Consider the following 19880-nt stretch of genomic DNA (forward strand, 5'->3'; position numbering starts at 1 on the left):
TCTTGAGCCCAGATGTTTGCTAATGAGCTGGGGAGAGAGGCTTTCAGCCCTCTACCCCGGCTCTGGGCCCCACATTACTCGGCCCCCAGAGGCTGGCCGGGGGCCAGCAGGCTCTGGCTTTGGGCCCGTGCCCTGTGCCAGCCAGGCCTGTCGGGGCAACTGGCGGGCTGCTGACGACCAGGTGCAGCTCCGTGAGCTCGGGGACTCTGGCGTGACAGGTTCTGCCTTTCCTGCAGGGGCCCCGTCACCCCGGCTCCCGGGGGTATAGTCTCCTCACCGCAGCCTGATGGGGAGAGGCTCTGAGGCAGCCAAGAGGGTGTGGCGGGCGAAGGAGCACAGGCTTTGGACTTGTTGGGTCTGGGTTCAAGGTCGACTCTCACTAGCGGTATGATCTTGGGTGGGTCACTCCACTTCCTGAGGACTTGACTTTTCTCACCTCTAAACCAGGCATAATGTGGAGACTGTGGTAAGGATTCGATACAATAAAGCGGGCGAGTGCTTGGCATGATACCGGGCATGTAACGGTGGCTGTTGGTATTATCTACAAGTCACCTTCCAGACCCCCTGAGCACATTGTGGTCCTTCGGTGATGACCGGTCTTCCCCAGGCAGGGGTGACTCAAGACCAAGCCCCATGTCCTTGATTAGGTGGTTGGGATTGTTCTTGAACATCCCTGGGTTTGGGGGGAGTCGTGTCTAAACTGTCTAAACTGTCAAGGACTATACTCCCTGCTCGCTGTGCCATCCGACAAGCTCATGGGTCTACACAATTAGCTTCCAGAGTGTTGGAGTGGCAGAGATCCACAGCCCACCCTACCCAGAGTCTGCACTGAGAACTGAGTAAGCACAACAGTAAAGATTTCCCAGGTGCCTACCGAACTCCAGGCAGCGAGGCGAGGCTCTGCAGGTCGTGGTCATCCAACAGACAGTAGCTGGCCTCATCTCCTGCTGTTGTGATTTTAGGCCAGTTACTTAACCTCTCTCTAGGTTTTTCTCCTTTCCCTGATAAAATGGGGGATAATAATACTGTTTATCTTCTAGAGTTATTGTGTGGGTGGCAAGTGCCTAGAATGGGAGCAGGCACCCAGTCAGGGGCTCAGTATGTGTGAGCTCTTGTGATTATTATTATACATATGAATACCCATCATAAGTAAGATACACATTCTATATGGTAGGATTGTTATTCTTGTATTCTCCTGGGAACACTTCTCAATGGAGGTTAATAATTACTTCCATTCAGCCAAATATATCGGGGAAATGTCCTTAGGCACTGGGGACACCAAAATAAACCAGCCATCACTGCCCTCAAGGTGCCTGTGGTCTAATGGAGGAAAGAGATGTGCCCAGCCAGCTAGAAATTGCCAGTCTGGGAAATTGCCAGACTTCTTTTCCATGCTAAGGATCACACTTGAGGAAGGAGAGGTTTAGGCTCTCCGAGGGTCTTGGGAAGTCTTTCCAATCTGGTGCTCAAGGAATGACTTTGCCAGGAGAGGAAAGAAAGGAGAAGGGAACTGCAGGCAGAGGGAACAGCATAAGCGGGAGCTAGGAGGCATGGGGATACGTCTGGGTTTGGAACCACCCGAGCACACCGTGGAGTTACCACCGGGCCGCCTGGAGCCACCCGGGATGCTCGGCCACCCGTGACAACCATCGGTCTGGGGTAAAATAGACGGACACGCACAACTCTGGTAGAAAGCAAAATGTGCAGGTCCCCCGATTGTGTCCTGGGCTACCACTTTCCAGGAGCAAAGCTGTTTCCTCGTTCCCCTGAGAGCACAGGGAACAGAGGGGGCACACCCGCCACCCACCCAAGTGCGGGCTGATGAGTTGGACCGCGAGGCGACGCTGGGCGCCGAGCCTGCGTCCTGCCCTTCCCGGGAGCCGGAGAAGAGTCCGTTGGTCGGCGCTCTCGTTCTGTAGAGTCCTTCCGGGGCTCCCACCCCCTTCTCCGGATGCCCACACCAGTGCCTGAGCTGAGAGGAGGCTGGGCCGAGGGCGAGGGGCAGCGGGGTCCCCAGAGGCGGACCTGACCTGCCCGAGAGCCAGATAGGTGGGGCGCCCCGCGGGACTGCAGAGCCGGGACGGTCGCCCGGTGCCGGGACTCGGTGGACTGGAGCGCCACAGCCTCGGAGCAAGCCCGCAACGCCCGGGTCCCCGCAAAAAGGAAGACCTCCATCTTTGTCACCCCGAGGCCTGGCCAGTGTCGGGAAAAGTTAGGCAGAGGGAAGTTGGGCGCGCAGAGAAAGTCGGCGGAGGGCGCTTGAGAAGGGATCGGGGCGCGGGGCTCTCTGCCCGCTGCTCGGGGGCGCCGGCCCGGGCGGCCCCGCAGCTCCGCCGCGCCGTCGGATCGCCGCGCAGGCCGGCCCGAGGCTCGCAGGCGGGGAGAAGGGCCGGGCCGGGCGGCCGGGGCGCCCCCTCCCGCGAGCCCGGAGGGAGCGGCCGTGCGCGCCCGCCCGCTCTTTCTTTTTCGCGTCCCTCCCTCCGCTGCCCCCGCCCTCGCTCCCTATTTGGAGCGGAGACACCCCTGACGTCGGAGCCGCTCCGCTCGCCGCTCCCCCGCACCGCGCGCCCGCCCGGGGCCGCAGACGGCGCGCAGCGCAGCCCAGCCGAGCCTCGCGGGGCCGCCGCCAGCCCTGCCGGCCGCCTCCCGAGCCTCCCGGGGGCGCCGGGCCTGCCGCCCCCCGCGGCCCGCAGACAGCTCCGCGGGAACCGGCGGGCGCGCCGCGCTCCTCGCCGCCGCCGCCGCCGGCGCCGCCGCGCGCGGTAAGTCCCGCCCGGGCCGGCACGCGGGCGCCCGGCTTCCAGAGGCTTCGGCCGCAGGGGCAGCGCCGCGCCCCCGGCCCGCGCGGCGGCCCCGGGACACGGTGCGGAGGCGCCTCCGGACGCCGGGGCTGGGGACGTGGGCGCGGCTCGGGGTGGCTGGGGGCACCGCTGCGCTCCGAGCCCGTCCCCGGACTCGCCGGGGGTTTCCACCGCTTGGTGAGAGTTTCGGCGGCCGGAGAGGAAGGGAGGGAGGTGCGTGGCGAGCGCACGCCGGGCGGGTCGAGGGCGGGTCGGGCCGCGCGGGCGCCGGGGCAGCGGCCGGAGCTCGGCCGCGGGGCTCGCGCGTCTCCCCGGCTCTGCCCGGGCCTCGCCGCGCCGCGAGCCGCTCCGCTGCGGTACGTTTCTGCCTCCTTTTTGTCTCGCTCCCTGTCTTTCTGTCTCCCCATCCGACTGCCCGTGTCTCTCGTCTCTCTGTTTCCGTCCCCCTCTCTGTTCGGTCCCTTTCTTTCTGTTTCTTCTCCTCTTCTGCCTTCGTGTTCAGCCTCCCTGGGTTTATGCCTTTATGTTGTCTGTCTCTCCGGTCTGCCCCTCTGGGAGGGGGTACCTTTGTGTCTGTGCATCCCCCTGACCCCCCCCCCCCACCCTAAAATGCAGACAATCCCCCAGTGTCAGAGGCACGAGCCCCCGCAGTGGGGTTCATGAATAGTTTCCTAGACCCGGTAAAAGACGCGTAAACCCTCCCCCTACCTTCCGCCTGCCCCCGGGGCCTGGCCTGGGTCCTCCCCCTGGAATTGAGTCTGGGGCAGAGGGAGCCAGCCTTTCCGGGGGCTCAGGGGGCTCAGTTTTCTTAAGAATTCCACCCCCGCGAGGCGGCCGGGACAGCGGGGCCCCGCTGCCGGCCACCTGCCCGCCCCGGTCCCTGGGCGGGGCGATTCTGATATTTTACAAGCCGCAGTAAAGGGGGCAGCTGCCCGCCTTGGCAGGGGGTTGGCAGACATCAGGGGAGAAGGGCACATTTTCAGGCTTTCTGAGGCCCTCGCCCAGCTGGAGGACACCAGCCTGTAACTACGGGAACTCCAGGAAAACAGAGGTCAGGGCTGGAGGCCAAAGGCTGGGCGCTGGCTGGGGAGGGGAGTGGGGAAGCAATTTGTCAACAAGGAGCCCCTCACCCTTTGTTACTGTGGAAACCCCCAGCCTCCAGAAACTCCCCCCAGATGCTGGAGCTGCTTGGGTGTGGTTTGCCTTTAGTTGGGGCCAAAGGAAAGGCAAGACTGGAGCATTTCCTTGGTGACCCTTGCCCCTCTCCCCCCCACCCCTGCAAGCTGGACCTCTTTCTCCTGGGCCTGCGCCTGGGAGGGGTGGATGAGGAGAGTAGGTGGTCTGCATTAGCCACGGGTATATCCTCATTCTTTTCAAGTGAGATTTCAGACTGAGTTTGGCTCTTTCTCCCCACCCCCAGCCCCAAGGGTCGGAGGCTGCAGAGTGGGCAGGGATGCCGGTGAGGTCTGCAGTGGGACTTCTGCTGAGCAGATGTGTAGCGGGCCCTGCAGCAGTTCATTAGCATAGATTTGTTTTGAGACAGTTTTGGGTCTGTGGGCAGGAGGGTCTGCAGGTGGGAGAGCCCTGGCCTGGGGCGGGGGGTGGTGGGGGGGTGGTTTGCTGTGGCCCCAAAGCGGGACCTGCCTGGCAGAGGCGGGCAGGCCTTGGGAGCATGGGCCTGGCTCTGGGCGTCTATTCCCTGGGACAGTTAGTTCATGCTCTGCCAGCGCCTAGGGCCGAGGGGAGGAAGGAAGCCACCCCGCGGTGAGACTGGGGTCATGGAATCACAGTGGCCTTAAGCAACATGCCGGAGCCAGACTGCACTTGAGGGAATCTGCTTAAATGGACCTTCCCAGGCCATGCTCGCTCTTCTGGAGGGGACCAGTGTGGGGCTCGGGGAGGCAACGCAAATGTTCAGGGGCTCCGTCTGTAACTCCTAGACTTGATCGTGCCCGGGGACACAGTGAGTCAGTGGATGGGCTTGGGCCTGAACTTGCCCTTGGACCCCAGAGCAGGCCCAGTAGAGCCTACTGAGAGGAGCGGGGCTGGGGTCTGACGCCTCTTGGCCGGAGTCCCAGAGCGACCTTTCCAGCTGCACCATTCAAGGAAGTCCCTGCGCTCATTCCAAGACCTGCAGGGACTGCCCCACCCTGGCTGAGCCCAAGCCTGGGGCTGCGGCCACAGAGGCCACGCCCTCCGCACCCTCCGTGGGGACAGCCTGGCAGCCAGGCCCAGCCTGTTTTCTCCTGGGTGGGTCCGAGGGGACTGATCTCTCCAAGACCCTGTCCCTTCAGTCAGTGGCCCCAGAGTGAGTCTGAGGATTCTTCCTCTCGGCTCCGACCCTGGCCAGTCCGTGTGGGAGGCAGCACTCAACAGTTTATAAAACCCTTTCTAAGACATCATCTCCTATGGTTGAGTTTCCCCTAAATCCACTCTCATCAGGACAGCTGCAACCCCGGATTTGGTTATTTTTCAGGACCCACCCAGGATCTGATGGGGGGAGGGGAGGGGGAGGGGAGGGAGAAGGGCATCCTGTGGGAGGCGGGGAGAGGGTGGGGGCAAAGTTCGGGGACCCCAGGCTAGCCCTAGGGGTGACATTGCTGAGGCTGTATCCTGTGGCAGCTGCTCTCTGCAGACCTTTCTGCGCACTCCGTGTGCCCACCTTACAGATGAGGAAATGGAGGCACAGAAAGTTTATGTTGGCCAAGGTAGGATGTGAACCTGGGTCTGTGGCCGTCCGTGGCGGGGGACCCAGAGCGTGCTCTGTGCGTATGTGGATAGGGAAAGCAGGAGGGGGTGGGCTGGGGTCATCTGATCACTTTGAGAGCAACACACCACACACACCACGGGCTTGGGGTGTCCATCACCGTGTCGCCCAGATGCTGGGCCACAGGCAGGAGCCTCCGTCTGACTCAGGTGGGGCTGTAGGCGGGAAGGGTGCCCAGGAGAGGTTAGGAAGCAAGTGGAAGTCGGGGAGACCCTTGCCACCAGGGGTTTGCCAGCCCTGGCCTCACCTGCTTCCACACCAGGCTCATTGCTGCGAACGGTGACTCCAGGGGCCTGTGTGTGTATGTGACTGGTGGGGAGTGGACCTTTCTAGCAAGAAAATCCTGGCATATGTGGCCTGAATATTCAGATTTGCCCTAAAGAGGAAACGGGCAGCGACTGTTCACTTGTTACACAATATAGGCTCTGCGAAGGGGTTCACGGTGGGAGTGGGTGGGCTGGAGGGCTCCCTGGAAATCTGGGTCCCTCCAGTGACTTCAACACTTTGTTCCAGGCCCTGGAATCCAGGCAGCAGCGTGGGTGGCTCCCGTCAGCAGTGCTGTTATGGGGGTCCCTGCCCTGGGGAGTTTGGGGGGCCATAGCTCCCAACCTGGCTGGGCCTCAGAATCATGTGGGAGTGTCGTTGATGATGCCCGGACCACAGCCTGGACCTGTGGGGTTTAAAATGCAGCGCCGGGGCCGGGGAATGTGGGCTTTGGCAAGCATCTCTGGGAAGATGCTGGGTTCTGGGCGGTGTGGAAAGAGAGAAGGGGACCCTGAAGGCCCAACCACGGAACATGTCTGCTGCCCCTCCCCCACCCCTCCCTGGGGACCTTTTGAATGAAGGATCCCGAGAAAGCCCCCCACCTGCTCGCCTCCTTGTTCTGTGCCTCAGTTTCCACGCGCACGGCCCCTCCTCTCCCCCCAGGGAATTTTCTGTGTCATTGGCAGCCTCAGGATGTGTCTGGTGTTTGCATAAGGCCTCTGAGGATCTGGGGGGTTTGGATCTAGGCGCAACAGGGGTCTGGTGAGAAGGCACTCACCCCCCACTGAAATCTTGTCACGACTCGGAGGCAGGCCTGTATCAGACCTTTCCCGAGGCTCCAATGTCCCAGGGTTCGGCCCTGGCTGCACTGTTGTCAGTGGCAGGGTGTGTGTGTGTGTGTGTGTGTGTGTGTGTGTGTGGTGGTCTCATGGGCCATAGAGTCAGGAGTGGAACTTGAACTCTGCTCCCAGGTAGTGCGAATAAGGATAAGAGACGCAGCCTGCAGGGCAGGGAGCCCCAGGCCTCTTGCCAACTCTGGACCCTTCCCTGGACGCCTCTTCCTGTTTCTGGATTTATCCTCCGGGAGCCTTCTCGTCTGCAAAGGTAGCTGGTGCTTATCTTGCTGCTGTCCATATTCAAGTCTTGGTGTTGGTCCGTCCTGATCTTGTAAGCTTGAGCAAATCTCTTAACCTCCCCATGCCTCAGTTTCCTCCTCTGTAGAATGGGGGAGCTAGTAGTCGCTATCTCACGGGTGGTTGTAAGGACTGCATAAATGCATACACGTTAAAAGCACCCAGAACAGTGTCTGGCCCAGTTAGCACCAACTCTTGCTCTGAGACAGGTGGGGCATGGGCCGGGCTCTTAGCAACGAAGCCCCTCTCCTTGCTTTTGCGAGTGCGGTCCCCTCGGCCCGGAGCTCCCTCCTCTCCCGGTCATTGGTAACTCACCGCAAATCCTGAATTACATCCAGAATTAATGGGGTGCCTGGGTGGCTCAATTGGTTAAGCATCTGCCTTTGGCTCCGGTCATGATCTCAGGGTCCTGGGATTGAGCCCTGCCTTGGGCTCCCTGCTCCGTGGGGAGTCTGCTTCTCCCTCTCCCTCTGCCTCTCCCCACTGCTTGTGCTCTCTCACTCTCTCTCTCTCTCTCAAATAAATTCTTTAAAATCAATAAATCCAGAATTAAGAATCCCTCCTTCCCTGCACCCCAACCTTCCCCGACTTCCCATCTGAACAACTGCTTCCGTGAAACCCCACTTCCTTCAACCTCCTTCTCTAGGCTCTGAGCTCTGAGCGGGCATAGGGTCTGCGCTCCCAGCTACCCTGCGCTCCCTTGGCCTCCTTCTCCCCCACCACCTAGGAAGTGCTTAGTGGACTGAGCGTTAAACTGTGGGGAACTTCATGCTTCATGGGAAGGGCACCGCTTGGCCCGACTTGCTGGGGGACCTTGGGGATGACCCCTTTGCAAAGCAAGGGGGTGGGGGGCTGTGGGCCTGGGGGAATCCCTCTGCCCATCCTGGCATTCTAGGAGTCCCATGTCTTGCGGCGTGATCTTTAGGGAGGGAAGAAGAGATGAGAATCTGTGGGTGAGGCTCTTGTCTGAGGAAGGAAGGTCCCACTGCTGTCTAGAAAAATTAGCTGAGCATAAACCAAAAATAAAGAAAACCTGTGAGCCGTGTGAGGCCTGCCCCGCCTTCCTGTGCTTCTCCCAGGGGATGGGGACCCGACTGTCTCCCAGGGGATGGGGACCCGACTGAGCTGGGGGCCCGCGGACTGCCTTCTCTGAGTCCCTCTCCCCAGCAGTGCTGTGCTCCCATCTTAGGGTAGGGGAAAGTAGGTGCAGAGAGGTGAGCTTTATTTCTGGAAGTCACACAGCTCCTAGGTGGGAAGGCCAGACTTGAACCAGAGGACTCCGGGGGCCATGCTTGGGGTGGGAGCAGGGCCGCCAGTCTGGGTAAGCAGACAGTGGCTCCAGCTTGCTCTGAGGTCCTGGGTGCTGGCAGGTTGGCTAAAGGGACCCCCCACTTTCCCCCTCTGGGCCCTGCTGGATTAGCTCTGGACTGTGCCCTGGAGAGCAAGATTCCCCTTTCGCTATAACCTGAACCTAATAACCAGTCCCTGTGCTCCAGGCCCGTGACTCCCCCTAAAACCTCACCACTGCCCTGTCTCTCAATAAGCCTTGTTATTGGCCTTACCCCTGTCTCAGCTCTGCCCCCCTTTAGCCTGGTCCAGGCCCACGGCTGCCATTCCAAAACTGCCCCCCCACCCCCCCGCAAATCACCTACAAAGCAGATCCATGGGACTCAGGGCTACTAACACACCATCCCAGCCTCAACTCCCAGTCACCTCCTGCCTGGCCCAATCTTCCTAAGGAATCGTCACAGGGTCAGGGAGAGGACAAAGTGCCCAGACCTGCCTGAGGTCTTTGAGGGAGCTCTGGCCTCAGGGGGTGGGGGTGGGGGTCCCTGCGGGGCTCCTTGTGGCGTGCTGTGGTCAGACCCCAACTCCAAGCCCGATTCCCCAGGCACGGAAGAGGACCCAGTGGGGTCAGGGAGACTTCTGGATGCCCCGCTGGTTGAAAAATTAGTTGGGTTGCCAGTTAGGAACGAGTCCGTCCTATTTTGTTAGGATGTGGTTGTACTGAAAACACGGGTTCGCTGTCGGTCTTGTGAGTGAGACCGGAAATATGTGGGTGAGAGCCAGGGTCATGACACAAACGCAGTTGGGACTGGGCAGGCTGTCCCGACTCACCTCCTACTGCTCTCCCTGCTTCACCCCTCCCCGCTGGCTGGGAGCAGGGGTCACCCAGGCGTTGGGGTCCAGTGAGATGGGACTCAGCTCTGCTTCTGGAGACCTCCTGCAGGGAGAAGGGGCTGAGCAGGACTTTCTGGGTGGAGGGAACACGGGGCTGTGGAGGTGGTCCCAGCCCTGCAGGGGGCCCGGGCCCTCTCCTAGAGCCCAGCTGAGCCAGCCCACCTAGGTCTTCCCTGGAGTAACAGGCAAGACCCCTAACACCACCCCCTTTCTGGACACTTCACCAAGGAGGCTGACTGAGGGTAGGGTCGTTCAGAAAGGGTATGTTCCCACTCTAGTGCTGGGTGTCTGTGGGACAGCACCTGGCCCCTGATCCCGACTCGGCCATGCCCAGACCCCGCTTGGGACCGTCCCAAGGCATGGAATCCTGGACTGACTGAGCTGGACCAGTTCTCGAGCCTGGCTCCAAGTCGGAGGCACCTTGGAAGCTTGCTAGAAAATTCGCAGCCCCGCTTAGCCCTAGAACTTCACTCCAGAAGTCCCTAGGGAACTCGGGATTCTTATGATCCGCCGACTTTGACAACCAGTGTCCAGGGCACCTCACTCATTTTAGAGGTGGGGACACTGAGGCCTGGGTGTCCAGGGTCATACAGCAGGTGCGGACTCCCCTGTAGATCCCCATTCTACACCCTTTCCCATGTCCTGTCCCCAGAGCACCCCCTTGCAGGCCTGGCCCTCATTTCCAAGTCGCTCCGAAGCCTCCCTCTTCCACACGTTTGGAGGTTGGGGAGACGGCAAAGCCTAGGGAGGCTGAAGTCGGGGAACACTGGGAGAGCCCCCTCTGAGAGCCATCCTTCGGACACACGCTGCCCTGCAGCGCCATCTTCCGGCCAGTTCTGGTATTACCGTCTCCTTCCATCCCCTCAGACGCTGGTCTTGCCTTGGAGTTTGGGATGGTCCTGGGGATACATAAAGATGTATGTATAGACTCAGGGCTTGCGGCTCTGGTGGGGGATCCAATAAAGAAGTAGCCTGGTCCGGGGTTAGCTTTTTCCCCTGACGCCCAGCCAGCCAAGGTGGCCCAAGAAGTCACAGTGCTGGACGGAGGAGGTTAGCTTTCCTGGTAGCTGACATGCAGGCGGTGTGCCCAGGAGATGCGCTGGGTGGCCAGCCCCTCGAGGGCAGGCACTGTGTTTCCCGGGCAAGCCTGTGTGTTTGCCAGAGGCCCTGAAGCATCACAGTCCTCTGCCATCCCGTCTCGCCATCCCCATTTCTTGGATGAAGAAACCGAGGCACAGACATAGAAAGGAACTTGCTCAAAGCTGCACAGTAGGGTAGCAGAGCAGCACCCGCAGAGCGTGCATTATGGGCTAGTCTCACCGCTGGGGCTCTCATAACCTCTTGGGCGCCCATGGCACGTGCATATGTTAGTGCCTCCACTGTCGAGGTTCAGAAAGGACAAATAACGGGTCCAAGGTTGTGCTTTGCTGGTAAGCGGTGGAGCTAGGGGTCGAACCCAGGCAGTCGGGTGGCAGAGCCCGTGCTTGTCATGCCGCCGTCCCCTCTGTCCACGGGGCCTCTGGGCCCCACCGGCCTCACCTGCATCTGTGCTCAGTCCTAGGGCCCTAGAGGCCACGGGCAGGATGCTCCGGGTCCTGGTGGGGGCCGTCCTCCCCGCAATGCTGCTGGCCGCTCCGCCGCCCATCAACAAGCTGGCACTGTTCCCGGACAAGAGCGCCTGGTGTGAGGCCAAGAACATCACCCAGATCGTGGGCCACAGCGGCTGCGAGGCCAAGTCCATCCAGAACAGGTGCGGGGCAGGGCCAGTGGGGGGAGGGGCAGAAGACGGGGCAACCCATCCCCGCCGCCGCCACCGCCGCCGCGGTGTCACGGGCACAGTGACCTCTCCTCCTGCAGGGCGTGCCTAGGACAGTGCTTCAGTTACAGCGTTCCCAACACCTTCCCGCAGTCTACGGAGTCCCTGGTTCACTGCGACTCCTGCATGCCGGCCCAGTCCATGTGGGAGATCGTGAGTACTGCTGCCTGCCCCTGTCTGCCTGGGCCTCGGCTGCAGGGCCTACCGGTCAGGCCCTGCCCTGTACAGGGGCCGAGAATTGTGCTGGGGCTCCAGATGTGGCCCTTGCCACAGGATGGCTTATGTGTCTGACACCAATGTGTACTGGACAAGAGCTCTTCCTGCAGCTCCATTCTGATGTCAGTCCTACAGTGAAATTCTTTGAGTGGTTTCTTACTCTTTTAAAATGAGACCCAATCCTCGCCGTGTCCCACGGTGCCCAGCGTGGCCTGGCTCCCTCCCCAGTCTCTTGAGCTTTGTCTCGCCTCCCTTATCTTTTTTACTTGCTTGACACTTGACATCAGTATGCTTTCTTTCAATCTCTCATACCTGCTCTGCATGGTACGACCACAGGGCCTTTGGATGTGCTCTTTCCCCTGTTTGGAATACCTCTCTTCTCCTTACTCACTTAACATCTATTCATTCTCCTGCTCTTCGCTCAGCAGCATTTTCAGGGCCCTTCCTTATCCCCCTGAGCACTGTGTGTGTCTGCTTTGACCTCTGTCCTCTCACAGTTTTCCATCTGCATTTGGGTGATTGTGACAAGTCTGCTTCCCTCGTTAGACTCTGAATTCTTTGCAGGACCATGCCTATCCTTATGTCCCCAGCACTGGCAGGGAGTAGGTGCTTTGTGGAAGGAAGGAGGGAGAAAAGGGGAAGAAAGATGGAAAAAGGGAGAGCTCTTGGAAAAGCGTGAATTAGGAAAAAAGCAAGACCCAACAGGGTCCAGTAGGGCAGACCTAGGCTGGGCTGTGGCTTTAAGATGGGGCTCTTTGAGGGTGTGATATTGGAACGGCGCCTCAAAGGTTAAGTGGAAGTCAAGTGGGCGATTTGGGGGCAGGTGGTCTGGGATGGGTTAGGTGAGGACCTTCCAGGTGGAGGGAACAGCATGTGCAAAGTCTCGGGCCGATCAGGCAGCTTAGACTTGATGGGAGTGACACGAGATCAGGGATGGAGAGATCAGCCAGAGGCCACCTGAAGGTCCTGGGGGTGGGGGGCTTGGTGAGGAGTCTGGACTTTTCTTCAAGTCCACTGAGGTGGACTGTGGACAGGGGCAGGCCCCGTTGGATTTCTCCCCTCAGGCTGCCGTGCGGGAATGGGTAGGGAGGGGGCAGGACAGGTTGTGAGGAGACAAGTCGGGTGGCTCTTGCGGCGGCTTGCCCTCCTCCCTGTGGAGGGGCCCGCAAAGCTGACGGGGGTACCCTCCAGGCAGGCTCAGGCATTCTGGGGTCTCTGGGACTGCCGGTCCCATGAGCTGTGTTGTTGCCCGTGGGGCCTCTGGAAACATGTCTCCCCTTTTCTGCTGTTCTCTGCAGGTGACCTTGGAGTGCCCCGGCCACGAGGAGGTGCCCCGGGTGGACAAGCTGGTGGAGAAGATCGTGCACTGTAGCTGCCAAGCATGCGGCAAGGAGCCTAGCCACGGGCTGAGCGTCTACGTGCAGGGCGAGGACGCGCCGGGCTCCCAGCCGGGCACCCGTCCCCACCCCCACCCGGGCGGGCAGACCCCCGAGCCTGAGGATCCCCCCGGGGCCCCCCACGTGGAGGAAGAGGGGGCTGAGGACTGAGGCCCCAACTCCTCCTCCCCTCTCATCCCCTGTGGAATGTTGGGTCTCAACTTTGGGGGAGCGGTGGGGAGACAGGCCGGAGCCCCCCTTTGGCACTGGATGGACTTGGATTCAGACTTGGACTTGGAACGCTTTCCGGTTGCCGTGGAGATCTGAAGGGAGGGGTTGGGGCCAAGCTGCACAATTTAATATATTCAAGAGTGAGGGGAGGTAGCAGAGGTCTTCAGGGTTCTTTTTCGGAGGGGATGGGTGGTTCTCTTCCTTTCTGCCTCCTAGAGATATGCCTTTGTGAGCAGGAAGAGGTTGGCTAAGCTGCTGAAGTGGGTGTGAGGTCCTCACCATCCTGGTGGGGCGGGGCCCCTGGGGTACAGATGGTGGAGCGGGGACCCTGGGCTGAGGGTCGGTGCCTTGCCAGCAGCAGCCTTGAGGAAGGGGCTGGGTCCAGGCTAGGAAGACCACTGGCAGAAGCTCGAGCCCCATAGGTTTCCCCAAAGGTCTCTCGTCCCCAGGAGAGCTTCTCCCCATTGGCACCAAAATGGCCCTCCCTCGATGGTGTGCTTGGGAGTCAGGTCTGGGCAGGACCCTGCTGACTCATGGCCCTGGAGCCGAGGCCTTTCTGGCTTCCTTGGCTTTCCAGGGGGTGGAGGAAGGCAAGGGAGGACCTTACCTGGGCGGGCGGAGGGGAGGACTCCGGGACCAACCCTGGAGTCTTCCTCACCCTCCCACTGCCCCCCCAAGTCTTGGGCAAAAAACGGATGGAGCTAGCCTTCCCCCTCCTGGGGAGCTCTTTCTAAATCTGATGGGGGGGGGCTGGCGGGGGGTGGGGGGTGCTCCAAGGAGGGATCTGGGTGGGGTAGACTCTGGCTGAGCCTCAAGAAACCAGGAAGAGGAGGGGGGAGGGCTCATGGCGGTCAGTGTCCCTACAGCTCTCCAGCACCCAGTTCTACCCATCACCCCCACCCCCCCAGCTGCACTTTAACCCAGAGGGCAGTGAGGTCCCGGGGACAGGGCCAGCGGGTGGGCCGTGAAGAACGCCTTGGTACCCACACCCGCCTGTGTCTGCCCTGGCGGTCAGCTCCCCCGGCCCCCTTGGCCCCCCCGGCCCACACTCCCGGCTGTTCCGACAAGGGCTTCTGGAGCTTGTAACCAGCAGATTGTTTCCCTGAGTTTTCTCATGAATAAATTTCCTTCAATGCTTGTGTTCTCTTCCTCACTGGGTGCCTCTGCTGACCCAGAGTCCCCGAAGGGGTCCTCAGCAAGGCCTGGGGGAGGAGGTCAGGCTGCGCAGTGAGAAGCCCCTAGTGGCCCTCCCACTTCGCTGCCTTGTGGTGGGCCTGTGGCTGCTGCCTCCTTGGCTCCCACCTCTCTCCTTGGGCGCCCATGTCTGGCCTCGGATATATCTTGGGTGGGCCTCCAGACCAGGCGCTTTTCATCTTGACCCCTGGGCCCTTTGGGCTTAGCTCATGCCATCTGTTCCCCCTCCCAGGGACCCAGTATCAGCCCTTTCCTGGACCCCCGTCTAGTCTGACCTGGTAGAAGGGGAAAGAGACAAAGCCAGTGGTTATAAAGAAATATACAAGTTTGGGTGCTGTGCTAAGTACTCTACACAAAGTCACTCACTTAATCCTCGGCACCAGCCTGTGATGCAGATATTGGCCCGCACTGTACAGAGGAGGCGGCGGAAGTGGGGAGAGATTGCATCATCTGTCGGGGCAGCATGGTTGAAAGACGGCGGCCACAGGACTCGAGCCCAGGTCTGATCCTGCTCTCAGCGTAACGTCAGTGGTTGTCATTTGTAGGTTTCCTGCTGTGTGCCAGGTGGGTGCCTGACCACCTCACAGGGACCCGGGGATTTGGGATCACTACCCCCAGGCCATTCGGTCCCCCCAGTTCTCCATCATTGAGACACGGCAGGGCTGGCGGGGTGCGCGAAGGCCCAGACCCTTTGTTCCCCATCCTTACCAGACAATTCACATATATTACTACTAATCCACGGAAAATCCACTTTTTGGAATCGAGTGCTTTTATGCCCTGGGAGTGCTGTGCACAGGCGTGTAAGCAGCGGCGCCCGGAGTCTAATCTTGCGCCCTCTAGCGACAACGGTGCTGTACCACACGCGCGATTTCCTCAGAGGACGCTGCCTTCCCAGAGCATGGCTGCTCTGGGCTGTTGTGCAGGTTGTGTACTTCCCAGCTCCGGAATTGCGTTTCTTGCGGTTGTGCGGGCGTAGCCATCCACCGGGGCCCTATATCCCTGACGTGGAGTTGGATTGGAGAGAAGTAGACCTCCTGCATGCAGACTCAGTGACTCCTAGTCTGGTAGGGACAAGCCCTGGTCATATTAACAGCCATTCCGTACGGCTGGTGGTGAGGCCTGGCCCAAGGATGCAGAGAAGATGCTGCGGGGCTTCCAAGGACTCAGAGAGCACGTCCAAAGGCAGGGCTTTCTGGGGCCTTGGACGCGGTGCTGGAGCTCAGAACCAAGCACCGTGCTGGCAGGATGAATCTTGGGTCAGGAGCCTCCTCCATCCTATGTATGGAACCATGCAGGGTAGACATATAAAGAAATTAAGAAGCTCATTGGAAAGAAAGCAGGAAGATGGGTTGGCGTGGCTGGTGGCAGGTGTGCAATGCTAGCCAGAGTTCAGACTTCATTCTCCTTGCAGTAAGAGCCCCGGAGGGCTCTGCACAAAGCTGGGTTTCCCAGAGAGTGGAGACGGATGGTGGTGACTGCAGTGGTCCGGGCAGGAGATAGAGACCAGAGACCACAGACCAGAATTGAGTGGGGGCCCTGGGGAGGCGGGGCCAGGTTGGAGAGGAGTCGCTGATTGGATGCGGGAGCAGCAAATGGGAGGAGCCAGATTTGAATGCTGACATCGCTTGGGCCCACCTGCCATTGGGCATGGGATGGGAAATAGTGACTTCTCTTTTCCTTGCCAACCTCAAGCTGAACCACCAAGAGAGCCTAGAAAAAAAACATTTCAGGTCCTCCTCTGCCCTTCGCTCCCTCCCCTGCTCCCCGCCCCACAACAATGGTAGAAAGATCTTAAAATCTTTACAAGGGATTAACACCGAAAGCACAGGCTCCTCTCAGTAAGGGCGGGTTAAGTAATTAGTAGCAGCTTCCCCTCCTTGTGTGCCTACATGGAGCCTACAGCTCCCAGCTTGTTTTCTTCCCGGGCTCCAAGCCTCTGGAAATATCCAGTCAGCCTGGGTTTAAATTCAGGCTGGGCCACTTCCTAGCTGTGTAATCTTGAGCAGGTCAACTCCCCAGGCTCAGTTTGCCCATCTGCAAAACGGGGACTAATGATCACACCTCCTTTAACTCCCAGGGTCATGGTGAGCTTTACCTAAATGAATGAGCAAGTGGAGTTTGGAACAGTGCCTGGCATGTAGTAAGGACATATGGCTGGCTCAGTCCACAGAGCATGTGACTCTTGATCTCAGGGTCCTGAGTTCAAGCCCCATGCTGGGTGCGGAGCTTACATTACAGAATAAAACACACACACACGAGCAAAATGATGGCTGTTCCTCTAGTTATTGAGAACGAAGATTGGGTCCCAACTGCTGGTGGCTGGGCTAATAGTTTTGCGCATTTTTTCATTGAACAGATGTTTATTGGGAGCCCATTATGTGCTGAGGATAGAGCAGTGAACAAAACAGACAAATTCCCAGAATCATGGAGTTTAGGCAGTTAATCTGTGAGAGCAGCTTTGAGCAGGCTTCACGGCCTCCCTGGTTCTTGGTTTCTCCATCTCCATAATGTGGAGCTCCAGTGAGCATGAAGGTCCAGACCAAAGGCCTTCTGAAGAGTCACCTGTTCCACGGTGATATCAGCCTTCTCCTCCAGAGAGGGAACTCCCCGTGGCTAGAGGTAATCAAGCAAAGGCTGAGGATCCCTGGAGGCCCCTCTCTACCCTGAAAGGTTAAGGAAGTCTGGGGCTTTATTATTTCACAACAGATAACAATAAACTTGTGAGTACACACGTGGAACTTTTGTAAAGTTCTTAAATTCATGATAATGGTGTGGCCACAAGGTGGCGCCACCACCCAGGCCCAATCTTGGAAAAGAAAATAAAAAAAAAAAAAGAAAATGATAAGTTAAGGGGCGCCTGTGTCGCCCAGTGGGTTAAGCATCTCATGCTTGGTTTCGGCTCAGGTAGTGACTTCAGGGTCATGAGATTGAGCCCCTGTTGGCTCAGTGGGGAGTCTGCTTGAGACGCTCTCCTAAACCCGTGTGCACACTCTCTCTCAAATAAATAAATGGATCTTTTAAAAAATTATAGTTAAGCACAGATCACAATATAACAAACGTCTGTGAACCTGTCACCCAGAATGAACAAATATTAACAAATCTGTCCTGTTTTCTTTGGGCCTTTAAAAAAAATAAATGAGGTTCCTGAGTCCGCAGAGCTGGTAAGCAACAGCAGTGGGATTCCAAGTCTGGTCTTTAGGATTCTCAGCCTAGTGCCTGGTATCCTGTCCTTCGGGGCATGGCAGAAACTGCCGCAGGGGTGTCACATGGGAGGGAGGACAGTTCTCCCTTTCCTGCTGCCTAGACCCATCTGTAGACCCTATGACTGGGACTCTGGGCCCCAAACAGTGGCTTGGGGGCGGGTGGGGCGCTGCAGGGTCGTGAGGTTTTTGTCTTGGGTGTTAGGCAATCCTGAGTTTCAGTTCCACTTGGTCTCTTGCTCCTGGTGGACCTTGGGTGAGGCCCCTGGACTCTCCGAGCCCCTGTTTAACACCTACCTATCTGCATTATTGGTAGGAATAAGAGAACAAAACCCTTGGGACATCGCAGGAATCTTTTACATGGGGCTATGAATTTTCTCTTTCTGCGGAGGGAAAAAGGCCCCCTTCCCCTTCAGACTCCCTTTATGTTGCTTTTCATTTTCTTTTAAAAAAATATATATATATTTTTAAGATTTTATTTATTTATTTGACAGGCAGAGATCACAAGTAGGCAGAGAGGCAGGCAGAGAGAGAGGAGGAAGCAGGCTCCCTGCTGAGCAGAGAGCCCGATGCGGGGCTCGATCCCAGGACCCTGGGATCATGACCTGAGCCGAAGGCAGAGGCTTTAACCCACTGAGCCACTCAGGCGCCCCATCTTTTTAAAAATATTTTATTTGACAGAAAGAAACACAGCGAGAGAGGGAGCACAGGCAGGGGGCAGAGGGAGAGTGAGAAGCAGGCTTCCTGCTGAACAAGGAGCCCCATGTGGGGCTTGATTCCAGGACCCTGGGATCATGACCTCCGCTGAAAGACGCCTAATGACTGAGCCATCCAGATGCCCCCCCCTCCCCGCCATAGCTGGGATCCCTTTAGGATGACTTTACAAGTCTGTTACGCTTATTGTTTATTGTCTGTCTCCTTCCACTAGAACGAAACTCCATGAAGCTAGATCTTAGTTGTGGTTACTGTAGTGCCCTGACTGGCCAGAACACTGCCCAATATCTAGTAGGTGCTCAATAAATGTTTGTTGAATGAATGGATGGAATCCACAGTACTGATCTGTGAAGCGTCTGGTAGTGACTCCTTTTTTTTTTTTTTTTAAAGATTTTGTTTATTTATGACACAGAGAGATGTGACACATCATAGGTATTTAGTGAAGTTAGTTTTTTTCCTTTTTCAACACAAATGCTATATTATACACCACCCCTAGAACAGCGTTTTTTGTTTTTTGTTTTTTAAAGTTGGCTCCATACCCAACATGGGTCTTGAACCCATGACCCTGAGATCAAGAGGCTCAGGCTTTACTGACAGAGCCGGTCAGGTGCTCTGAGAGAATTTTTCTCTCTAATTCATCCAATCAATCATTATTTATTCATTCACCCATTCTTACATCCATTCAAAAAGGTATTTATTGAGAATCTAATATATACCAGGCTCTCTGCTCGTCATTCAGGGTACAAAAATGGCACGGACCTCATTCTCACAGAGCTCCCAGTCACATCCAAGAGATACACAAAGAATTAGAATATAATCTGATAATGTAACTCAGACGAGAGCTAGAAGAAGGGTGGTCATGGACGGAAGCCTTCCTGAAGGAAGGGGCTCTGTCATGGCAAGAACTGGTCCGGCAGTTCTACTGTTAAAGTTGCCAAAAATAAATGAATAAATGAATTCAGTTCAGTTCAACAAGTACTTCATAGAAGATCCATCCTACTGTCCAAGGCATTGCACTCTGAATAGGGAGTGTGTGGACGAAGGGGAATGAGCTTCTAGTTTTACTGGCAGATACAATCATCTGTAAAGAGATGTTCTAATAGAATGTGGAGAATTCTCTGGGGTACCCAAGCTACTTGGAAAATAAGAAGATAGAGGGATCTCTACGCTCTATTAGTGGATGACGAGGGGGCTCTAAGATCCAAGAATGAACTCTGAGTCTTGGATATATATGGAATGTCATTGACAACTTTTTTTTTTTTTTAAGATTTTATGTATTTGACAGACAGAGAGAAGGAACACAAGCTGGGGGAGTGGGAGAGGGAGAAGCAGGCCTCCTGCTGAGCAGGGAGCCCGATATGGAGCTCCATCTCAGGACCCTGGGATCATGACCCCAGAGGAAGGCAGACGCTTAATGAGTGAGCCACCCAGGCGCCCCTGGAACAAACTCTTCTTCGCTGGCGGGGAGAGAGCACGTTCAGGGGGTGCTTCACCTCTACCTGCAGTGCCTCTACCCCATCTGGCCTAGGGATTCCCAGATCTGTTCCCATTCTGTGTCAGACTAGGAGGACCAACCCATCAGACTTCATCCTTCATGTCCGGTGCTGTTAGGGAACGCTAGGTTTCTGCTCAAAGGACCCCGAGGAGGAGGTAACCTGATGTTTAAAGGTTCCAAAAAAGCTATATGGGTTGTTATATATTATGTATACTATTAGATACATGTATATATGTGTATGTATGTGTGTGTGTACACATCTGGGTGTCAAGCGAGCTCCCCGGTAGCTCCCAATGGGCTGCGGACCGGCAGCTCCCCCACTGGGGAGCAATACTAGATGAAGGCAGCCACGGCCCCTCCTCTGAGTTCCTCCTGCGCCGCTGCCACGTCAGGTGGGAGAGGGGTGTGCGGGGGCGCAGGGGCGGTGGAGGCTGCGACCCGGAGGTGGGAGGACTCCGCGCGCGGGGAGGTCGGAGGCTCGGTTATCCCCGC

The 19880-nt window shown here is 57.7% G+C and overlaps 1 protein-coding gene and 1 long non-coding RNA gene across 5 annotated transcripts in view; both read left to right on the forward strand.

Moving 5' to 3' along the window:
- LOC309841513 overlaps nt 1-19880 on the forward strand; it is a 268973-nt gene that overhangs the window by 121128 nt on the left and 127965 nt on the right. The window lies entirely within an intron of this gene.
- On the forward strand, nt 2592-13922 carry LOC309841498 (neuroblastoma suppressor of tumorigenicity 1). Of its 4 annotated transcripts, none has more exons than XM_082684496.1 (4): nt 2592-2762; nt 10702-10896; nt 11004-11115; nt 12477-13922. In XM_082684496.1, the coding sequence occupies exons 2-4, from the start codon at nt 10730-10732 to the stop codon at nt 12723-12725; spliced, it is 528 nt and encodes a 175-aa protein (XP_082540622.1). In that variant the 5' UTR covers nt 2592-2762; nt 10702-10729; the 3' UTR covers nt 12726-13922. The 4 variants fall into 4 exon arrangements, with proteins under 4 accessions (XP_082540622.1, XP_082540623.1, XP_082540624.1 ...); XM_082684497.1 differs by lacking the exon at nt 2592-2762 and adding an exon at nt 2954-2978; XM_082684498.1 differs by lacking the exon at nt 2592-2762 and adding an exon at nt 3140-3157.

This window comes from Mustela nivalis (assembly GCF_964662115.1).
Source record: "Mustela nivalis genome assembly, chromosome: 10".
NCBI lineage: Eukaryota > Metazoa > Chordata > Mammalia > Carnivora > Mustelidae > Mustela > Mustela nivalis.